The sequence below is a fragment of the Caloenas nicobarica genome, chromosome 2 (assembly GCF_036013445.1).
Source record: "Caloenas nicobarica isolate bCalNic1 chromosome 2, bCalNic1.hap1, whole genome shotgun sequence".
NCBI lineage: Eukaryota > Metazoa > Chordata > Aves > Columbiformes > Columbidae > Caloenas > Caloenas nicobarica.
Window position 1 is genome coordinate 112,287,935 of NC_088246.1, and position 17,868 is coordinate 112,305,802.

General features: G+C 37.2%; 1 protein-coding gene across 1 annotated transcript in view; it reads left to right on the forward strand.

Annotated features, from left to right (window-relative positions):
- The window catches only part of LAMA1 (laminin subunit alpha 1), a 104,354-nt gene that overhangs the window by 23,409 nt on the left and 63,077 nt on the right, over positions 1-17,868 (forward strand). The window contains exons 4-9 of the mRNA XM_065627943.1: positions 7,072-7,314; positions 11,324-11,503; positions 14,354-14,443; positions 14,915-15,032; positions 16,112-16,290; positions 17,747-17,852. Of these exons, the coding sequence (XP_065484015.1) occupies positions 7,072-7,314; positions 11,324-11,503; positions 14,354-14,443; positions 14,915-15,032; positions 16,112-16,290; positions 17,747-17,852 (916 nt within the window). The remainder of the gene's footprint in view (positions 1-7,071; positions 7,315-11,323; positions 11,504-14,353; positions 14,444-14,914; positions 15,033-16,111; positions 16,291-17,746; positions 17,853-17,868) is intronic.

A 17,868-nucleotide genomic window follows, 5' to 3' on the forward strand; every position in this document is an offset into this window, starting at 1 on the left:
AAAATCATAGCTCAACAATCCATTATTAATATGAGGCTGCTTCCAAACTCTGGAAGAAGCTTTGTTACTAAGAAATGCATACTTAGGGTGTACAGTTGATAACAAGTTTTTCCAAGATCTCTAGACGCTGCTTGAAAGTTGTTTTAAAGATTAAACCAGAAGGTTTAACTTTGATGTTTTAAAATGAAGCATAGGTTAAACGACTGTCTAGTTTGCTCTTTAATTAGAAAGCAGAACTGTTAGGAAAATAATCACAGGGTATCTTTTGTCAGTGACAGGAGGTTTGGATTGATTGGACTTCATTGTTGTTTGAGGAGTTGGCTTTGTGTTTGGTTTGTAAATAGACAAACAGGAAGGAAAAATGAAGGAGGAGAGAATGCTTTAGTTTTTATCCTCCAAGAATATTTTTGCTTTGGAAACAGACCAGCTGAGCTGCTCTCTAGATCTTTTATTCTCCAGCCTTAGTGTTGTCAATCTTTCACCAAATACATATATTTCCTCTCCTGACCCACGCTCTGTTTAACTAATTTAATATGAAAAGTTTCCCCCAAGGGGCCTTTCTTCTGTGTTCTCCTTCGAGAGTTTGAGAGAGAGAAGGCATCTAGGGCTATGCAAACTGAATGTAAATTACTGCTCTGTGAGAAAGGATTGGATTAATGGAAATCGCTTGAAGTCGATAAGTTATTAGAGCCAACTTGGTGTGCTTACTTTAAGCGAGTCAGCACAAGTAAATAGTAACAAAAGAAAAGTGTATGAAAGACCTTAGTGATTTTAGTAACTGTTTACTTCATGAATTTGCTTAAGAATGAGTTAAAATACTCTTCTAGGACCTTTAAAAGTATTCTTGAAAGTCAGTACCTGTAACTATATGTGTTGCAGTGTAGGTACTTTTTATTACATTTCAGGCTATGTACATTAAATATGTCAAGTAATGTATTAAAGTAAATATGTCCTCTAACTTTCCCTGATAATCTTTTGTGATGTGAAGATGATCATCTGGGCATTTTTTTGTTTTTTGAGTAATTACCAGAAGTTCTAGCAGTAAGAGGAATGAATTGTATCTTGGGATTGTTACCAATGTACAGTTTAGAGATATAATCCAGCTGTTGGGTTGGTGAGGACTGGAACACAGCCTTGGTTGGCAAATATGGGGAATATTCTTTTAGCTGGTGAAAACTGACTCCACTCCAATTTACCCCAGGTGAAGTTCTGGATACAATCTGTGTCCTGTATTTGGCTGTATTCATCTCTTGGCTCAAAAGTCGGAGGATATTCTTTCAGCTGATATTCTGCCTTGCACTTAGTTTATTTAGTCTAAATCAGATGGATTGAAGAGCAGTTTGATGGAATCTTATTAAGAGGGCTGGCTAGTAAAATCAGTATTGAAATTGCATTTTGTAAGGGTAGCCAGTGGGTATGTAATGATTTTTTTTTTTTTTTTAGCTCACATGCATCATAACAACTAGGCACATGTATTCTGTTGTGCCTGTCAGTCTTTCCAGGACCCAGATGTATGATAGTCTTTCTTTTCCACTTCCCGCTGCCTCTTCCATTAAATGTATGACAAAGATCCAGAACTAGGGAAAGAGTAGTTTAGCAATGAGGTGTAGTATTGATGTAGAAGATACCAAAATTTGATTTATGACCTTGCACATCCTACACTGGCAATTCTATAGAAACAGAATGCACAGCAGGAATTCTAGATAAAAACATCATTTTGCCTGAATTTGACTCCTCTGGACAGCTGCTTTGTGAAATTATAATGAATTATGATAAATGCTGAATATTATAAATGTTAGCAGTGTGCTTGGACCAACTGTAAAATATTTATCTGCCATTAAATTAAGACTATTTTCCTCAGTTTTATTACCATGCTTCAGACTTTAAAGGTATTTAAGGGTCCTTTGTACTAGGCATAGCAGAAAGGTACAATGTATAACAAAGTTCTTGAATTGTAAAGCAAGACTAATTGTTCTTGGAGAGTTGAGAAAATACTTCTGATTAAGTTGTAGCTCGTGAATATTTTGTGTGTACTGGATTACCACTTGGAGTAATTTGTAGTTTCTGCTATTAGAAAAGTAAAAAATAATGTAAATATTATAATACAATTTTTACAGAGCTTTTATCTTGAAATCAACAGGCAAGAAGAGATTTCTGTAAGGAAAAATGCCTTGCTGATGTAAAAAGATATTATTCTTTTGACTTCACTGGACCAGTGCTAATTTATTGTACATGACAAGCTTCCTTAAAAGCCTTTCATGGCTTTGTAAAACTTATGATGCAAGATTAAGGGTGCTCATCTCTACATTCTTACAATACGCTTCTTGAGTAAAATGAATTTTTCTTCTATTCCAAAACAATGGTCGCACACAAGGAATCAAATTCTTAGAGAAAAGATAATTCAGGAAACTAGAAATTCTACTGGTTTTAGTTTATTTTTGACTTCTAACATCATGGACTCCTCAGAGCAAAATGTTGCAAGCAATTGCTAGGCCTCACAGTCTCTAATGCCATCTTTATCCCTTAAAAAGACATTTCTGTGAAAAATATCCCTTCACGTAGTCTTCTATTCAGAGTTTGCACAGATTAATTTTTGAGTTTTGGACAGTAAAATGAAATCTGAGAAAAAGAGGCTTTTCTGGTAACCAGGTTTATATGTGTTAGCAGCACTGAACAGAGTGGATTTTGCAGTTTCACTTAAAATGTGGAGTAATGTTAGTTGTAGTAAACATTTTTCAACTCAGGACTTGTCATGCTATTTCAAAAAGCACATTTAGCTGTTCTTTCAATTCCCTTTCTGCAGTCATCCTGAAGGAAAGATTTAGCTGAATTTATAAAACCAGGAGGACCCAGTCTGCCAAGAGCCTTGCATTCCTCCAGGCTTATTCATTTTGCAGTCTTCTGCATTGTACAGTTCACATTATGCCTGTATGATTTCAGTAAGGGATGCAATAGGACACTGAAAGTGATCCCAAGGTCTTAAAATCATATCTTCCTTTCAGCTTTTTTCAAGGTCAGATAGAGTTTAGATTTGAATTGGAGTGTAGATTTGAAGTAGCTGTTGGTACCTCTGTTCTTACTAGGTTAAACCTTTCTGAAATTTAGGAAAAAAAAGAGTGTTGTGACTCACCTTTCTCTTTAACTTTTCACTGTTGAAGCCTGGGGCTCAAATACTCATAGATATGAAAAGACAGAGTTTTTATCCAAAAAGACTACTAGGAGAACTGTGCTTGCCAGGGCATGTATCTGTGTGGATTGCAGAGCACTGACCGTGCCCCTTGGAAATGGGGACTTGTGGCCAGCATCTGCTGTGGGGCCCCTGCTGGCTGAGTTTACAGTCTTGAGCAAAAAATACATGCAAAATTTCCTGGAGAATTGGGAGAATAGTTCTTTCATTAATCTGTTTCAAGAATAATGTACTTGGCATTGCTGGATCTGCATTCAGGGAAACAAGGTCATCAGAAAGGCTAAATAAAGCACAAGTGCCTCGTTACCTTGGCACTGCTGCTACAAAGAAGAGGTTCTTCAGTACAAGTTTATTTGGCTGGTCTTTACAGTTGAGACTGAAATGCCTGTAAAATGACACTTTTAATCTATGGCTGCTTGGGAATTACTAACTTGCTTTGGCTTGTCCTTTTTACCCTTGTAGCTCAATAAGGAAATGAGTTCTGGGAAAGCTATACAGTCAAACTAAAGTGCACAATTCATTAGCTCTTGCCACACACCTCAAGTTTATCACGTGGCTGGTTGGTGGACACTGAATGGATATGGAAAGTGGTAAGAAACTGCCTTTGGTCATGTTCAAACCTGAAGAACTTATACAAAGAAAGATGTGTAAAGAAGTGCTCTCAGGATGTGGAAAATCAGCCTGTGTTACATGGAGTTCCTGGTTCTGATCGATTTTTGAGTTGCAGAGGCTGTGAGGTCTGCAAAACCCCTATCTGCTGACATTCCTTAAAACATCTTCATCTGCAAACACTGGGAACAACTTAATTCCTTCCTCCAGCTTCATTCCCTTGCTTGGGTTTATAATCCCTGAGGATGTAACTCCTACTGATAGGTTGTCTCGTGACTTCTTGACTGCAGGAGCATTTATACAAAATCCTTTTATTTCTGTATTTAATGTGTATTATTTCAAGGGCTGACAAATTTTCCTGGTGTTGCTGATATTCATTATCCTATGGATTTACCTATGAAGTATTTTTCTATGTGTGTATGGAAGAGACTTGAGAGGATCTGGGAGAAAAGGCAATGGTTTTCTACACTGTGCATACTTTAAAGGTTTATAGAACCATTCACTCATTTTTGAACTCCTTTGGTTTCATAGTGTCAGATATCTAAATTTCAGCTGTTGGTAAACTGTAGGCATGCAGGAAAAAACAAACCCTTGATGTCTTGAGTATCAAACATGGCTATTTTTCTGGAAAAATGATGATTCGAAAATATTTAATTTATTCAATTATGCATTGGAAATATGCACAGTTGCCGTGAAGATTATCTTACTAGCTTTTCATTCCACCCTCACCAAGAAACTTGATATTTAAAATAAATTTAACTTACATAGTTAAAAATCTTGTATTTCTGCAGCAGTGGCAGCAGTTAGTTTGTGATGAAGGATGGCTCATTGTAACTAGTTGGAACTGGATTTAAAACTAGCTACATCAGCTGCAGACTATAATGGGTCTTGAAAAATCTCAATGTAATCAAAAGTAGATCATTTGTTGTTCAGCCGACTGTGTAATAAGTAGGGAAGTAGTTTAGTTGATGACAGCAAGCAGAGAGGAAAAATAAATAAATAAAAGATCTCTAAAAGTTTTTGAGGAAAAATTTCTACCATGACACTGGAAGAAAATTGGGGTTCCAGTTTTGCATCTTTTATGCATTTGAGAGAGATAATTGACTTCAAAGGAACTTGGAGACACAGAGTAGTTACTAAGCTCAGTCAATAAAACTTCCCTAGTTCTAATGGTTTTCTGCAGTTCTGTGATGGAGAAAATACTCACACAAGTGACTCTTGTCACATACAAGTGTCTTCAGGTTAGGGGTACTGAAATTACGATACCCTAGATTCTGCTTGTACATGACACAGTGTGAAACAGGTGTGTAACTCAGCTACTGCATCACGGAAATCCAGGTTTGTATTTAGGGAATACAGTTGCTTGACTTGGATTCTGCCTGAATTCTGTTCTTTTTCCTTTAAAAGCATGTGTTTTAGCATTTTTTCAATTGGAGCTTGTTGGCATGATGTTGTATTTAAAAGGGGCCTTTCTCTTCATGAAAGCTGGATTGTAATCCCAGGTATTCAATTTACTTTGATCAAATTTTAAAATTGTGTTCAACAACAGAGGTTTCACAGATCCCAGAGAATTTTTTTTCTACAACTGTAAGTCTGTGACTAAACAGTGAGCTGGCTTCTTCTTTTGTTTACATTGCTGAAATGCTCAGTTTATGTAAATTTTCATATTTATTGAGACAACTGGAAATATTCTGTTTGAATGTGCTTTATGTCTCAAAGTATAAAACTAGGGTGCCTGAAAAGAAAATCAGACCAAGTGTATATCATGTTTTAAGTTACATCTGATTTTAATAAAAACTGATAGTTTGACGTTTTTAAGGTATTAAATCTAGTCAGAATTTGAAGTATCACCAATTTTTTTTTCGTTTTCATGTCTGCAAGATCTCCTAAGCAAATCTCTGTTCACTTAAAATGTTTTGTTTCAAAAGTACTTTCCTGAGTTGCACACACAATGCAATTACTATTTATCTCAGTGTGTTTATTTCCACATTTGACAAAATCAAAATCTGCTTTTGTGTCAAGTGCTATTCTTGCTCTAGCTTTTATCTGTATTGCACCAAAAAAAATTGAATTGAAAATGTCTGAAAGAACTGATTGTGGCCAAATTGGAGCTCAACAAATTAAAACCGCACATGCAGACAGGAATTCTGATGATTATACCAACCAATCAGGCAGTCTGCTCATGTGAGAATACAGACCTCTGAGCTGGTTGAATAACACGGCATTTTTCTTTCATCTAAATGTGGCTTGATACTATAGTGCACGTAGAACATAAACTCCTGTTAGGAAGTCTTATCAATTTGCAAAGAGAGCCTTTTTCAGTGAAGTGATGTAGTGGGTATTAGGTAAAGAAGAACAGAGTAGCTTTGCAGTAAGTGCACTTTACTGTTAGTGTCTAATGCTGTAGCTAGTTGGGGGCCAGTGCAGGTTATCTAGCTGCCATGACAAAGTCATTTAAAAGGTGATGTAAGCTTAATTACGGCCTTGCGTACTCACAGAAGTGCTGAACAGTGTTGTTGTATGGATGTGGATTTCACTTGAGACCCAGGATTGTTAAAAAAATAGTCAAGATAACTGTGTATCTTAGAGTGTACATCTTAAAAGAGCTACTATTCTTAAATAAGGTTATCATGCTTATATTTGCCACATTCATCTTATTAATCTGTGTTTTCAGCAGTGTCTGTAAATAGTCTTCTGCTTAAATAAGTTTAACAAAGAATGAAATGGAATGCACAGGGATTTTTAATATAGGCTGTAAAAAGCTTATCAGAAATGCTGTTACTGAGAGGATTAAACTCTCTGCTAAAATGTGAAACAGAGTTGTTTGGGCTGCAGCTGTTTCGCAAAAAAATACAACCCACTTCTTTGAAGCCCTCAGTGGTTCAGAAAAGATAAATAGCACATTTCCTATAGAAAGAATGTTATACCCAAATCATCTTGAAATGTACCATGTAGATATAGATTTCAGCTATTACATTAACACAGAATAATGCACTGAGTACATTTGGTCTTTTGTTAGTCACATAAACAAATGTTTTGTTGCAATGTTCAGAGTTTTGACAAAAATGATACATATTTCTAGTAGTGAAAGGTTAGACTGGCCTTCTATCAGAGTTTGTGCAAAAATTTTAGCCAGAGTCACTGCACAAAATTTTACCCTCTCCCCAGGCAAACAATATACCGCTTTTAAAATTGAAGTTTAGTACCCAGTTGGCCTCTAGTGGTCTTTTACAGCATAATTAAGTGTTTAATTTTTCTTCTTGCATTTTTTTTAGATCTTTCAAGTTGCATATGTCATCATCAAAGCTGCTAATGCTCCACGACCTGGAAACTGGATTTTGGAACGCTCTGTAGATGGCACAGAGTTCAGACCATGGCAGTACTATGCAATTAGCGATACCGAATGTTTAACTCGCTATAATATTACACCAAGAATTGGGCCACCAACTTACAAGAGAGATGATGAAGTTATCTGCACCTCCTATTATTCCAGACTAGTTCCCCTGGAGCATGGAGAGGTATGTTTGTTTCTGCACTTGCGGTTTGTGGGTAAGGACATAGACTGATAGCAATTTGAGAACATTTGGATTACAGTTAGAGTTCATCACCCTCAGCACTACCAGATGATCTGTTATTCTTCTTTAATGATACTATCTTTACATCATGTACCAGTATAGCAAACTTTTAAATGTTGGGATGAAACGTGTCCTTGGCTCTATGCATTCCTGCTACTAAAGTCTTTGTTCTCTCTCTCCACATAATTTGATGGTAGCTATTAGCTGTGAATTATTAGTTGCTTTATCCTGAAAGACTACAACAGAGGCTCTATGTTTTGCCAGGTTTTTCATTTAATAAAGAAGAACCCTGTGTTTGGAACACCTGGTTGTGTGAGATAAAGCTACAAACATTGTTGAAGTGCTCAGCACAGCTGGAACTCCTAAACAAGCCTTGGCATTGTTTCAGGGATGTAGAATAATTAAAAGAGCTACGAGTTGTGCAGCCTCACTGTTGATTGTTCTTTCTTTTAACAAACTCTATTCATGGTACTTGTGTAATTTATTACGTAGAGGCAGCCACATAATGAACTGATACATTAAAACCAGCAGTTATTCTATTGCGAGTGCTATAATGTAAGAGTGTGATAATAAATGCAGTGTTATCCCATGGAGAATGTTAGTAACTCGTCTTAATAGCAGCCAATATGTTTTTATTTCCTGGTTAAAAAAAATACTGGAGTGTATGCAGCTAAGGGCTAAAGTGTGTCAAACTTCTTCACATAAAGTTAAAACTATGTTTCAGCAAGAAAAAAACCAATGAAATTCAGTAACATCAAGTCGCATTGACTTTAATCAAGTGGTTTTTTGCAGCGATGTAAACACATGCCTCACAGATCAGATGGAGCAGACAAAGAAACTTAACCTGTCTCTCCACACAGTTAACCAGAAAACCCCTTATGTTGACTCTGTATGAGCAGTGCCTCATGTAATATATGTCTGATTGGCTATACAACTCCAAACACAGGAATGCCAGAGATTCTGTTTAGTGACATTTTTTTCTCATTTATTTTCCCTGATGTACACAGAATTAATTGGGTGATACTATCCAGAATATAGCTTCTTTTTTTTGAGTGCAGTAACATAAAAATGTAACATAAGAACATAATAATTACAAAATTAAATAGCTGTGTACTACATAAAAGCTGTCATTCACAAAGGGACAGGCTGCTCCTTCTTAGCTGGAAAGGCAGACAGAAAAGAATATTCCCTGCACAGAGTATCTCACAACCTGTACTAGTCAATCTCGGCACCTGTTTGAAAATACCTATATTTACTGCTTTGGAACGGGTTCTGGCCAACATATTGAACTTAAATATGGGGCTATAGGAAGTCCTGCAGACCAGCTGATCTCTACAAGCACCTGCCTTGTATCCAGAATTTGTTAGTATCCCAATGTTCTGCAGTCAGCCTGTAGAGCTCTGGTGTGAAAGAACTGGGAGGGTAAAAGTCTAAAAGTGGATGTCACTTAGCTGCTAGATTTTTCACAAGTTTGAAGAGGTATAGCTACTCTACTGTAAGTTCTATTGTTTACCTGATTTATACTGCTTGAAGATCTGCTTCCAGAAATTAATGTAATGAAGTCAGGGTTCATGATAAATTCCAAGGCTTAAACTACAGTTGTTTGGAAATGATCTTGAATTATGGAGGACAAGTAAGTTGAAAATATAGTGCAAATATATTTCAGCGTATCTAAGTCATATATAAGCAATATATTGGCCAGATATAGCAGTGTACATGGAGAATGATTCCTTTTCTTCCTTAGTGCCTTAATATCTATCTGTACTGTTTCTTCCTTTTCCTGCTAGGGAAGATTCCTCTTTTGTCTCTACAGAAGTTATAATGCCTTATTACAGAATTTCTAGTGGTCAAGCCAGTAGGTAGCTTTCAAGTTAAAATGTGAATAATGTTTCATGTTTCATCACTTGGAGGAACTATTAATGAGCAGAGAGAACATGTATTACCAGAGAATTTGAGATTTAGGCAGGAGAGGTTATGTAAAATGAGATGGCATTTGTCACACAGGAGGTAAGGCCACTTGGTTGTAATAGGCCTTTTTGGATCTTTACATTTCTGGAGTTTAAGTGATAAAATGGGAACACGACACGCTGGAACTCCTGATGCCATGATTCAGTCCTCCTCTCTGGTGTGGAAATCAAAGGATTACACTGAGCCCAGCAAACTCTACATCTGCAGTTAAGGGTAAATGAAAGCAGGATGCTCCATGCTAGAGTTGAGCTCCTCTATATAGAGTATATATGTTTGGTTTTTTTTTTTTTCCAGTGGAAGCAGTGCAGTGATATTTGAATATCTGGCTAACAATTCTGTCTTATAATTCCCAGATGAAAACATGACTTTTGAATTAATATATCACAACCAGTTTGCCTACAGAGAACAGACTGAGATGAGGTGGGCATGTTCAGTCTTCAGTTGCATAAAACGTTGGTACGAGGAGGAATAATCTGTTCTGCATGTCTGTGATAGGATAGAAAAAGTGGTCTGAAACTGCAACAAGGAAAACACGGCTTATAGATCAAGAGTATTTCTAACAATAAAGCCAGAAAGGGCTGTAATAGATTGCCTTGGAGGACTGTAGAATCACCACCACAGTGGTCTTCAAGAACAGATTGGTCAAATATCTATCAAGTCTAGTAAAACCTACTTTGGGGTAGGAAATGGACTAGAAGAATTCTCTGTGTTTCTATGAGAACTGAGTATTATCTAAGTTGGTGTTAATTTGCAGGATTGGGCCTGGGAAAATTTTTTAGGCTTCAACACTGTTATTCTGCAGTTGGAAAATGGATGATGGTTAGTTTCTGAATGGGCTATCAGAAAAGTGAAATTCTTTGGACACAGTATATTAGAATAGTTAGGAGAAATGGTGATAGCCTATAAATGGCAAAATTATAATGTTGGGAGTGTGAACTCCATTACTGGTCTCTGGATGTCTTTGAAAAAACACAGTTACTGTCTAGGAAGCCCCTAGCTCCACTGCAGAAATAATACTCAGAAAAAAAAAAAAAAAGATAGTGAAAAAATCTTTAATATTTAGAAATATTTTGAGAGGAAAGATTTGACAGTACTGTAGAGTAGTATATGAGACAAATTTACTCTTCATAGATGAGGATGTGTCATGCACTCTAGAACGTAGCTGACAAGCCCAAAGCATGACTTCTTTGTTGTGGACACCAGGTGAACCATTTAACATTTGTGGTCTGTAAGATCTCATTTTTCAGTTTCTTCCATTAAACAGAGCAGGAACTACATGGTGATATGAGACTAAATCCTCGTGTGTCCTCAAGTTGCTTTGGAAAGAGGGAAGGGGCTGTTGCCAGACTAAGTTGTGCAGCCTGATACCAACAGCTGTTTTGGTGGGGCCGATTAGGATTGCGCGAGAAAGATGGAGGCCAGATGGGTTGGTTTGTGGTGGCATGCTTTTCAGTTGTCATCTGCGTGGTGGCTTCTGACTGTGCTCTCATACCACTGGATATTCCTTGCTGATTGGGCAGCCCTGTCCTGGCAAGACATGGGATTAATGGACCTAGATTGGGCATGTGTGCCGTATTATGTTTTGTAATAAGATCTTTACAAATTGCAGAGGAGAAATGTTATGGACAATGTTATGCTTATGACCAGCATAATCCTCTCAATAAGGGAGAGAAAGAAAGGTCAGGGAAGCTAAAAACTACCTTGTGGTACTGCTTTTCTCTTTATGCTATCTCCAGAAAAGATAGCAGGAGACCTGAGACTATAATGAGCTGAGAGTGGTGGTTTCAGAACTGTGTGAGTCAGGAATTCTACCTGCAGGTAAAGGATGGGGAAGAAAAAGGAATTCTGGGTGGTTTAACATCTCACCATCCTGAGTTGTTGGAAAACAAGCTTAGGTTCTATGTTTTTAATTCTCACACTAAGATGTCTGTTGTTGTGAATGAATTGCAATTATGCTTATGATTAAGCCAGTTGCTCTTTCTAGATTCACACGTCACTGATCAACGGTAGGCCTAGTGCTGATGATCCTTCACAAAAGCTTTTGGAGTTTACGTCTGCACGATACATCCGCCTACGACTGCAGCGTATTAGAACCCTTAATGCCGATCTCATGACTCTTAGCCACAATGATCCTAAAGAACTGGACCCCATTGTTACCAGAAGGGTAAGCTCACTGTTCATAAATGATACTCAGTATGATTTGATGGCAGTCTTTTCTGATCTATTTGAGGAGGAAGTACTTGATCCTTGCCATTCACAAACAGAATTATTTTGATAGGTTGTTAAACAATTCTTGCCTTTGATATTATTAACAATACCTTGTCAGAAACAACTTTGAAAAAGTACTTTTTAGAAATTGTTTTTTACTTGTTTGCTTTTTGTTTTATTTGTGAAAATGATTTATGCTAGGAACAATGTTTATGATGCTTAATCAGCAAAGTAAAACATACGGTTTGGGGGATAGAAATGTCACTTGAGCTTGCTCTTTATGCAACTGCGGTACCTTTTCTGGTGCTCTGACTCAAAAATAATTATTTGAAAACCTTGCCATTGTGAATTTTGACGTCTGAGAGTTTTCTTAATTTTTTTAAAGGTTGTTATAATAAATTGCTTTAAAGCACATGAATTAATAATAATGCAAGACACTCGGATAGAATTCTGGAGAGTATTAACTGATCTTTACACACTTGATATTAAAACTGGGGAAACTGAGTTACCAAGCACTTAGGCTGCCTTCTTCAAGCTCTTGCAGAAATTCAGTGTTGGAGCCCTTAATAACAGTACCTACTGTGACTAACTTTTCTGCAGCATTTGCTTTGTATTTTGCTATTTTGACCCTCTCTTGATTTGCCTGAGACTCATAGGTTAGGAGATCAGTGGCTTCAATTTTTTCCATGAAGGCAGGCTTTCTGATGAGGACAGAAGAATACAAGAAATGTGTACTCTTTCCCTCCCTTGTAACTATTTGCCTTGAACATCCTCAGGCAACTCCTTGTGCAGGAACAGAGCTCCTGCAGTTGGTGGCTTCTCTGATACAGGAAATCCTTGTGCATTGACACTGCTTCTGTGAGGCCAGGCTGGATAGCTGGGTACAGAAGAGAGAAAGGAGCTTTGATTTGGTCCAGAGTTTGGGTGTTTTTAGGGCTGCCCCACTCTTACCTTGGTCATGGACATGCCCATTCAGCTGCAGCATTTCTAAAGCGTAAAATCTGGATATTCTACTTGTTCTGTCTGCCCCACATGGGAATTTATAGCGTGGAGAATGCAAGCACAGAGTATTGGACTGCTGCTCTAGCTGTGCCTTGCTGACCATAGGGGAATGGTTAATGCACAACCTAAGCAGGTGAGATGTTCCCATGGGGCAGGCTAGTTGACATTTAGGTCTGTTGATAGTATTGTAATATCAAGAAATATACCTCAAAAAGAAAGGCTCAACATGGAAGTATGCAAACATACACCTGGGAAACAAGGGTGTTGAAGATGGGCGTTCCTATTGCTTTTGTAACATACACAGTTGTGCAATCTGGGGCTTAGTACTACCCTACCTAGCACTACTTAGTACAGTTTTGCATGAAATACTACACATCTTCATCGTAACAAGACGTGGCTTTTATTGGGCAGAGTTCCCGAATCCTGATGTCTCACTTTGTCTCACTGCGCAACCAACTACAAGCAAGGTAGTCACTTCCAGCTCACCGGATTGTGTTTTTATTTTTTTCGAAGACTTCACATCCAGTCATTGATACCAATTGTTTTAATTTCTTGTACATAGCCTTGTAAAAGGGCTCATACAGAACTTTTCTAAGTGTTCAACAGCACCTTTACTTCTCTATGTTATTTATTTAGTTCTGCCTGTAGCATTCGATTAGCATTGCACTCTCCTTCAGCTTCAAGCTGCACACAGCTGCTGGGAGCCATGCACTGTGAGTCCTAAGAAAACAAGATGGAAATGAAGCAGAGAATGCAGTGAGAAATACAGCTCTGCTTTTGTCCTACTTTTCTGAGTCTGGACCTCCTTCTCCATAGTTAAGGACTTACTCTTCATGATAATTCACAGAATGTTTTTTGTAATTCAAGCCCATGACATTAAAAAAATACTGATTATAATAAAAAATTTAAAAACATAAAAAATTAAGTATGAAATCAAAGAGGTTAGTTTGCTCCAGCTCCAAGATCCTTCAAAGAAACAACAGTCCAGGAGTCAGCATGTCTGACCACCCACGGCCACCTCCTCCTCATGCACCAGATGACTACAGGGTCGTTAGGTCTGAGAGTCTTGAACTCGTTCCTTAGAAGTATCCTCAGAAAGTGTTTCTTTTTCGTTCCCCTGTAGTGCATACTTGCCAGGATACAGACAGGCCAACCGTGTTGATACGCAGCTGTAACTGAACCCAGATGGTCATTTCCTGCCTCTTCCCTGCCTTGAAAATTAAATCCTTTCCTTATGTGTGTGGCTTTTGCTCACCACCTGGCAATACTAATGGATTGTACTCTGCTGCATCACCAAGTTTTAAGCTAGGAATTTGGATAGAATAATACATTGCCTACACGCTAGTAGCAAAGAACAGGTCTGGAAGAAAGTGCACAAACTGGTTTTAAGGGAGGGCAGAGTTCCTGTTTTAAGAAAACATACCCTTGCTCCTCAGATTGAAATTAAAATATAGCAATTTGTTATGTTTCATGGCTTCTTACAGGTTGAAAAAAGGATTTTTTTTTTACAAGTAAATTTTGGCTGAGGTAACATTTGGTGGTCTTTCCTTAAGCTGAAAAATTGTGCATACTTAATTAAAGTTAAAAATTATTGTTTTGTACTAATGAGGAAAAGTGTGGGAGGAAAAAAAAGAGTCACAAAATGGAAGGATTCCCCAAGTGGCAAAAATTCAAAGCCTCTTTATATTCTTGGCATTTTTCAAGTCACAGTTGAAGGCTAGTATTTTATTTTTCAGAGTAGGGGGAAGATCTAAATACATGTAAATGTCTTTTATTCATCCTTTTTTGATATTATTTTTTGTAGTACTACTATTCAATAAAGGACATCTCTGTTGGTGGCATGTGTATTTGTTATGGCCATGCTCGAAGCTGCCCTCTGGATGAAATCACAAAGGTATTCTTTAATCTCATTGATTTATTTTCACAACAACATTTCCAGTTAAAAAAAAAAAAAAGGTACTTTGCCTAAGGAGAAAAAGGAGGAGGAGACTAAAGGAGGTCTTTTAAGATAAGGTGCACAAAAATCGTTTGCTGTAATTTTCTTCCTTTTCTGTGTAAGCATATCTGGGTCTCTGCTAACGTAACTTTCTTGAAGTAAACTCTATTTGTTTGGCATTAAATTGAAACAATTCAAGGAATACAAGAAGAAATAGACTCTTGCAACACAAGGGATTTGTCCCTACTGTTTTAGAAAAGCTATTCCCCAATAGTTGATATAGCGTGGTTGAACCTTCTAATGCTAATTGTGGGGTATTTGTGGGTTTTGACATTTTTTGGAGTAAGTCTGATATCAGGCAGACTTTGGGCAACATTGATTAAATTATCCATTTAAAAATACTTCAAGAAAGCAATCTTGAATTCTTAGAAATTGCAGTGCCAATGCGAACACAACACATGTGGAGAGAGCTGTAACGAGTGCTGTCCGGGCTACCACCAAAAACCGTGGAGACCAGGAACCATTTCTGCTGGGAACAAATGTGAGAGTAAGTGTGCACAAAGGTTCAGATAGTTTCATAAAGGCTTATCGTATTGTTTGAGGTTGCTTTTCATATACATCTGTACTAATTCCCAAGGAATATCCTCAAACTATTAACTGTCTTCATGGGATTGTTTAAAGGCAGAGGACCTATTTCTAATAACTGTTAAGATGTTTTTAGATATTCTATCCAGTGTGACTCCCAGGCTGGTGGAGTTGTCATGTGCTAAAGCTTTCAGAATGTCTTTTTCAAAGATAGTTGGAGATTTGTTATCCTCTTGTAAAAAACTAGCAGATTTGCATCGATCACTTTGTTAGCTACTTAAAATGCAAATTTCTTAAGTTGATCATAAATTTTGTCAGATAAACAGCTTTGTTCTGATAACAAAAGTTTTGAAAGAAAATGCTTATTGGCCAATTACATTTCAGATTGTCTGACAGATTGATTTGAGCTGTGCTAGTACAGCTGAATGTGTTGCTGCAGCCAGTTAGTGCATTTTTGCTCTTCACATTGCTAATGCTTATCATAAGCTGCAGACAATTAAAAAACTATTAGATAAAATTTACAGTTGTGAATGGAAAAGTAGTGGTTTTAGCTGAAGTCTTTATACAAGTCTTAATGTCTCTCTTCAGAAAGCTGGTGTTTGACTGTTTGCACCAAAGTATCCTCTAAGCTAAATGAAATTTATGCTTGTGTTGACTGCTCAGACTTCTGTCTATAATACGAATAAAAGAAGAATTATGCAGATTTTTTTTCTGTAATGCAGAGGACAGAAGCTATTGGTAATAGTACACATCACTGTTGACACCAGTCCTGACAGGATTGTCTCAGTGGGATCTGGAGAATACTGTTAAAAACAGTGCTATTTTAAAGTGGTGACAGTGGTTTTGAAATGTGCTTACCTGCTAAGAAATACAGTGTATCAAGACTGTTGAAGCACATAGCATGGTTAAAGATAAAAAAGCACATTTGAGATGAATTGATATGCTCTTCTACTTACATTTTCCATTTTGAAAAATGTCAGTATTATAGGAACTGTTATGCAATGTACATTAAAAAAAAGATTTATTTTTCATTCTTCTTAGAGTGCAACTGTCATAACAAAGCAGAAGATTGTTACTACAATCAAAGTATTGCAGATCAGAAAAGGAGCATGGATATTCATGGCCAGTATTCAGGAGGTGGTGTTTGTTTAAACTGCACTCAACATACTACTGGGATCAACTGTGAAATGTGTGATGATGGATTTTTTAGACCACAGAAAGTAAGATTTGGAAAATACTATTTTAATGTTTTGGTGAATTACAAGATATGATGTGTATTTCAGCTCCTTGTAATTTTTAGATACATATATATATGTGTGTGTGTATCAGCTGCAGAACAGTTAGTTTAAAAACTATAGAGGGTTTTTTATAGATGACATACCACCAAAACTTTCAGAGAAAAACAAAATGCTTGTCCAGTTGCGTGGGAGGGCAGGTCAAGCTGCTGGAGAAAAAAAGAATAAGTGAAGATGAAACTTGGATTGCTAGTGTGGAAATGCAGATATTCTGATATGAAACCCATTTCTCCTGCACATAAAGCTCTAAAAAGTGCCAGTGTTGAAATTTCAGTGTCTTCAATAATGCCAAAAGTGTTTACCATCAGCCCATTTCAACCAGTGTTAAAAAGGACCATTACATGATTCTAAGATCAGACTCTTTGTCTCATGAGATGTTGCAACAAATATTTTTCTTCTTTACATGATTGTTGAAGAGCATGTGTTTTCTGAGCCTGTGTACTTTCCAGTTACTTAGCAAGTGGCAGCCTTTGGAAACATGACCTAAAATCCACAAAAGACATTTGTTAAGATGTGACTAACAGAGTGAAACATACGAACTTCCTGTCCTCTGTATAATGAGACATGCTGAAGGTCTTGCTTTGGCACGCTCATACATATTTTGGAAAACCCATGCTTTAGAAATCCAGCATAAATTGGTGCAAAGAGCAAGATGAGTCTGTAGGAGTACAGTTAGACAGCAGGTACAGCTCAGCCAAAGAAGTAAACCAGCATTAGAGGTTGTATGATTCACTTGATGTAAGAAGCATTGAAGAGAAGTCTTCAATCCACTTGTAGCCAATAAATGTGTATCTAGAGGTCATTAGTGATTTGCTTTACATCTGAAGCACCTCAAAGGAAAATTTTCCCTGAAAGAAAAATAAAAATCCTTGCCATATGAATTGCATTGTCTTATATTTCAAAGATATATAGATCGTAAAGATAAGAATGAATCTTCCTGAGTCGATAATTTGTCCTGTTTTTGAACGTAGAGCCAAGGATTTCTTTTATTTCCTTCCTCTTTGAACCAGAGTATCTTTGCAAAAAACATCCAGTCTTGTCTTAGACATTTCCACAATTTTTGGCAAACCGTCACAGTGGTTAATTGGTGTTACATTACAAAAATTTCTATTTAAGCTGAGTGTGTTGATCTTCAGCTTCCATCTATTAGCAGTTACTATACCTTTGTCTGTGCTATTGAAGACCAAATTGTCTTTGTATTCCTGCAATCCCCTGATCCTCTGTTTGCTAAAATTAAAATAGTCCCTTGATCTATTACTGCATATTAGCTTTTCCAGTCTTCATTCGTATTAGTTCTGGTGATCCCAGGCAAGAAACAGATGCAACTTTACTTTTTGCAGTTAATAATTTGAGAATTTGACAGAGAACATTTGCTTTGTAGGTTTCTCCCTATGAGGATCACCCCTGCTATCCCTGTGGCTGCGACCCGTTTGGCTCACTGAGTTCTGCCTGTGTTAAAGACGAGCAGCATTCTGACTCACAGCGTGGTAAGACAGCGAGAAG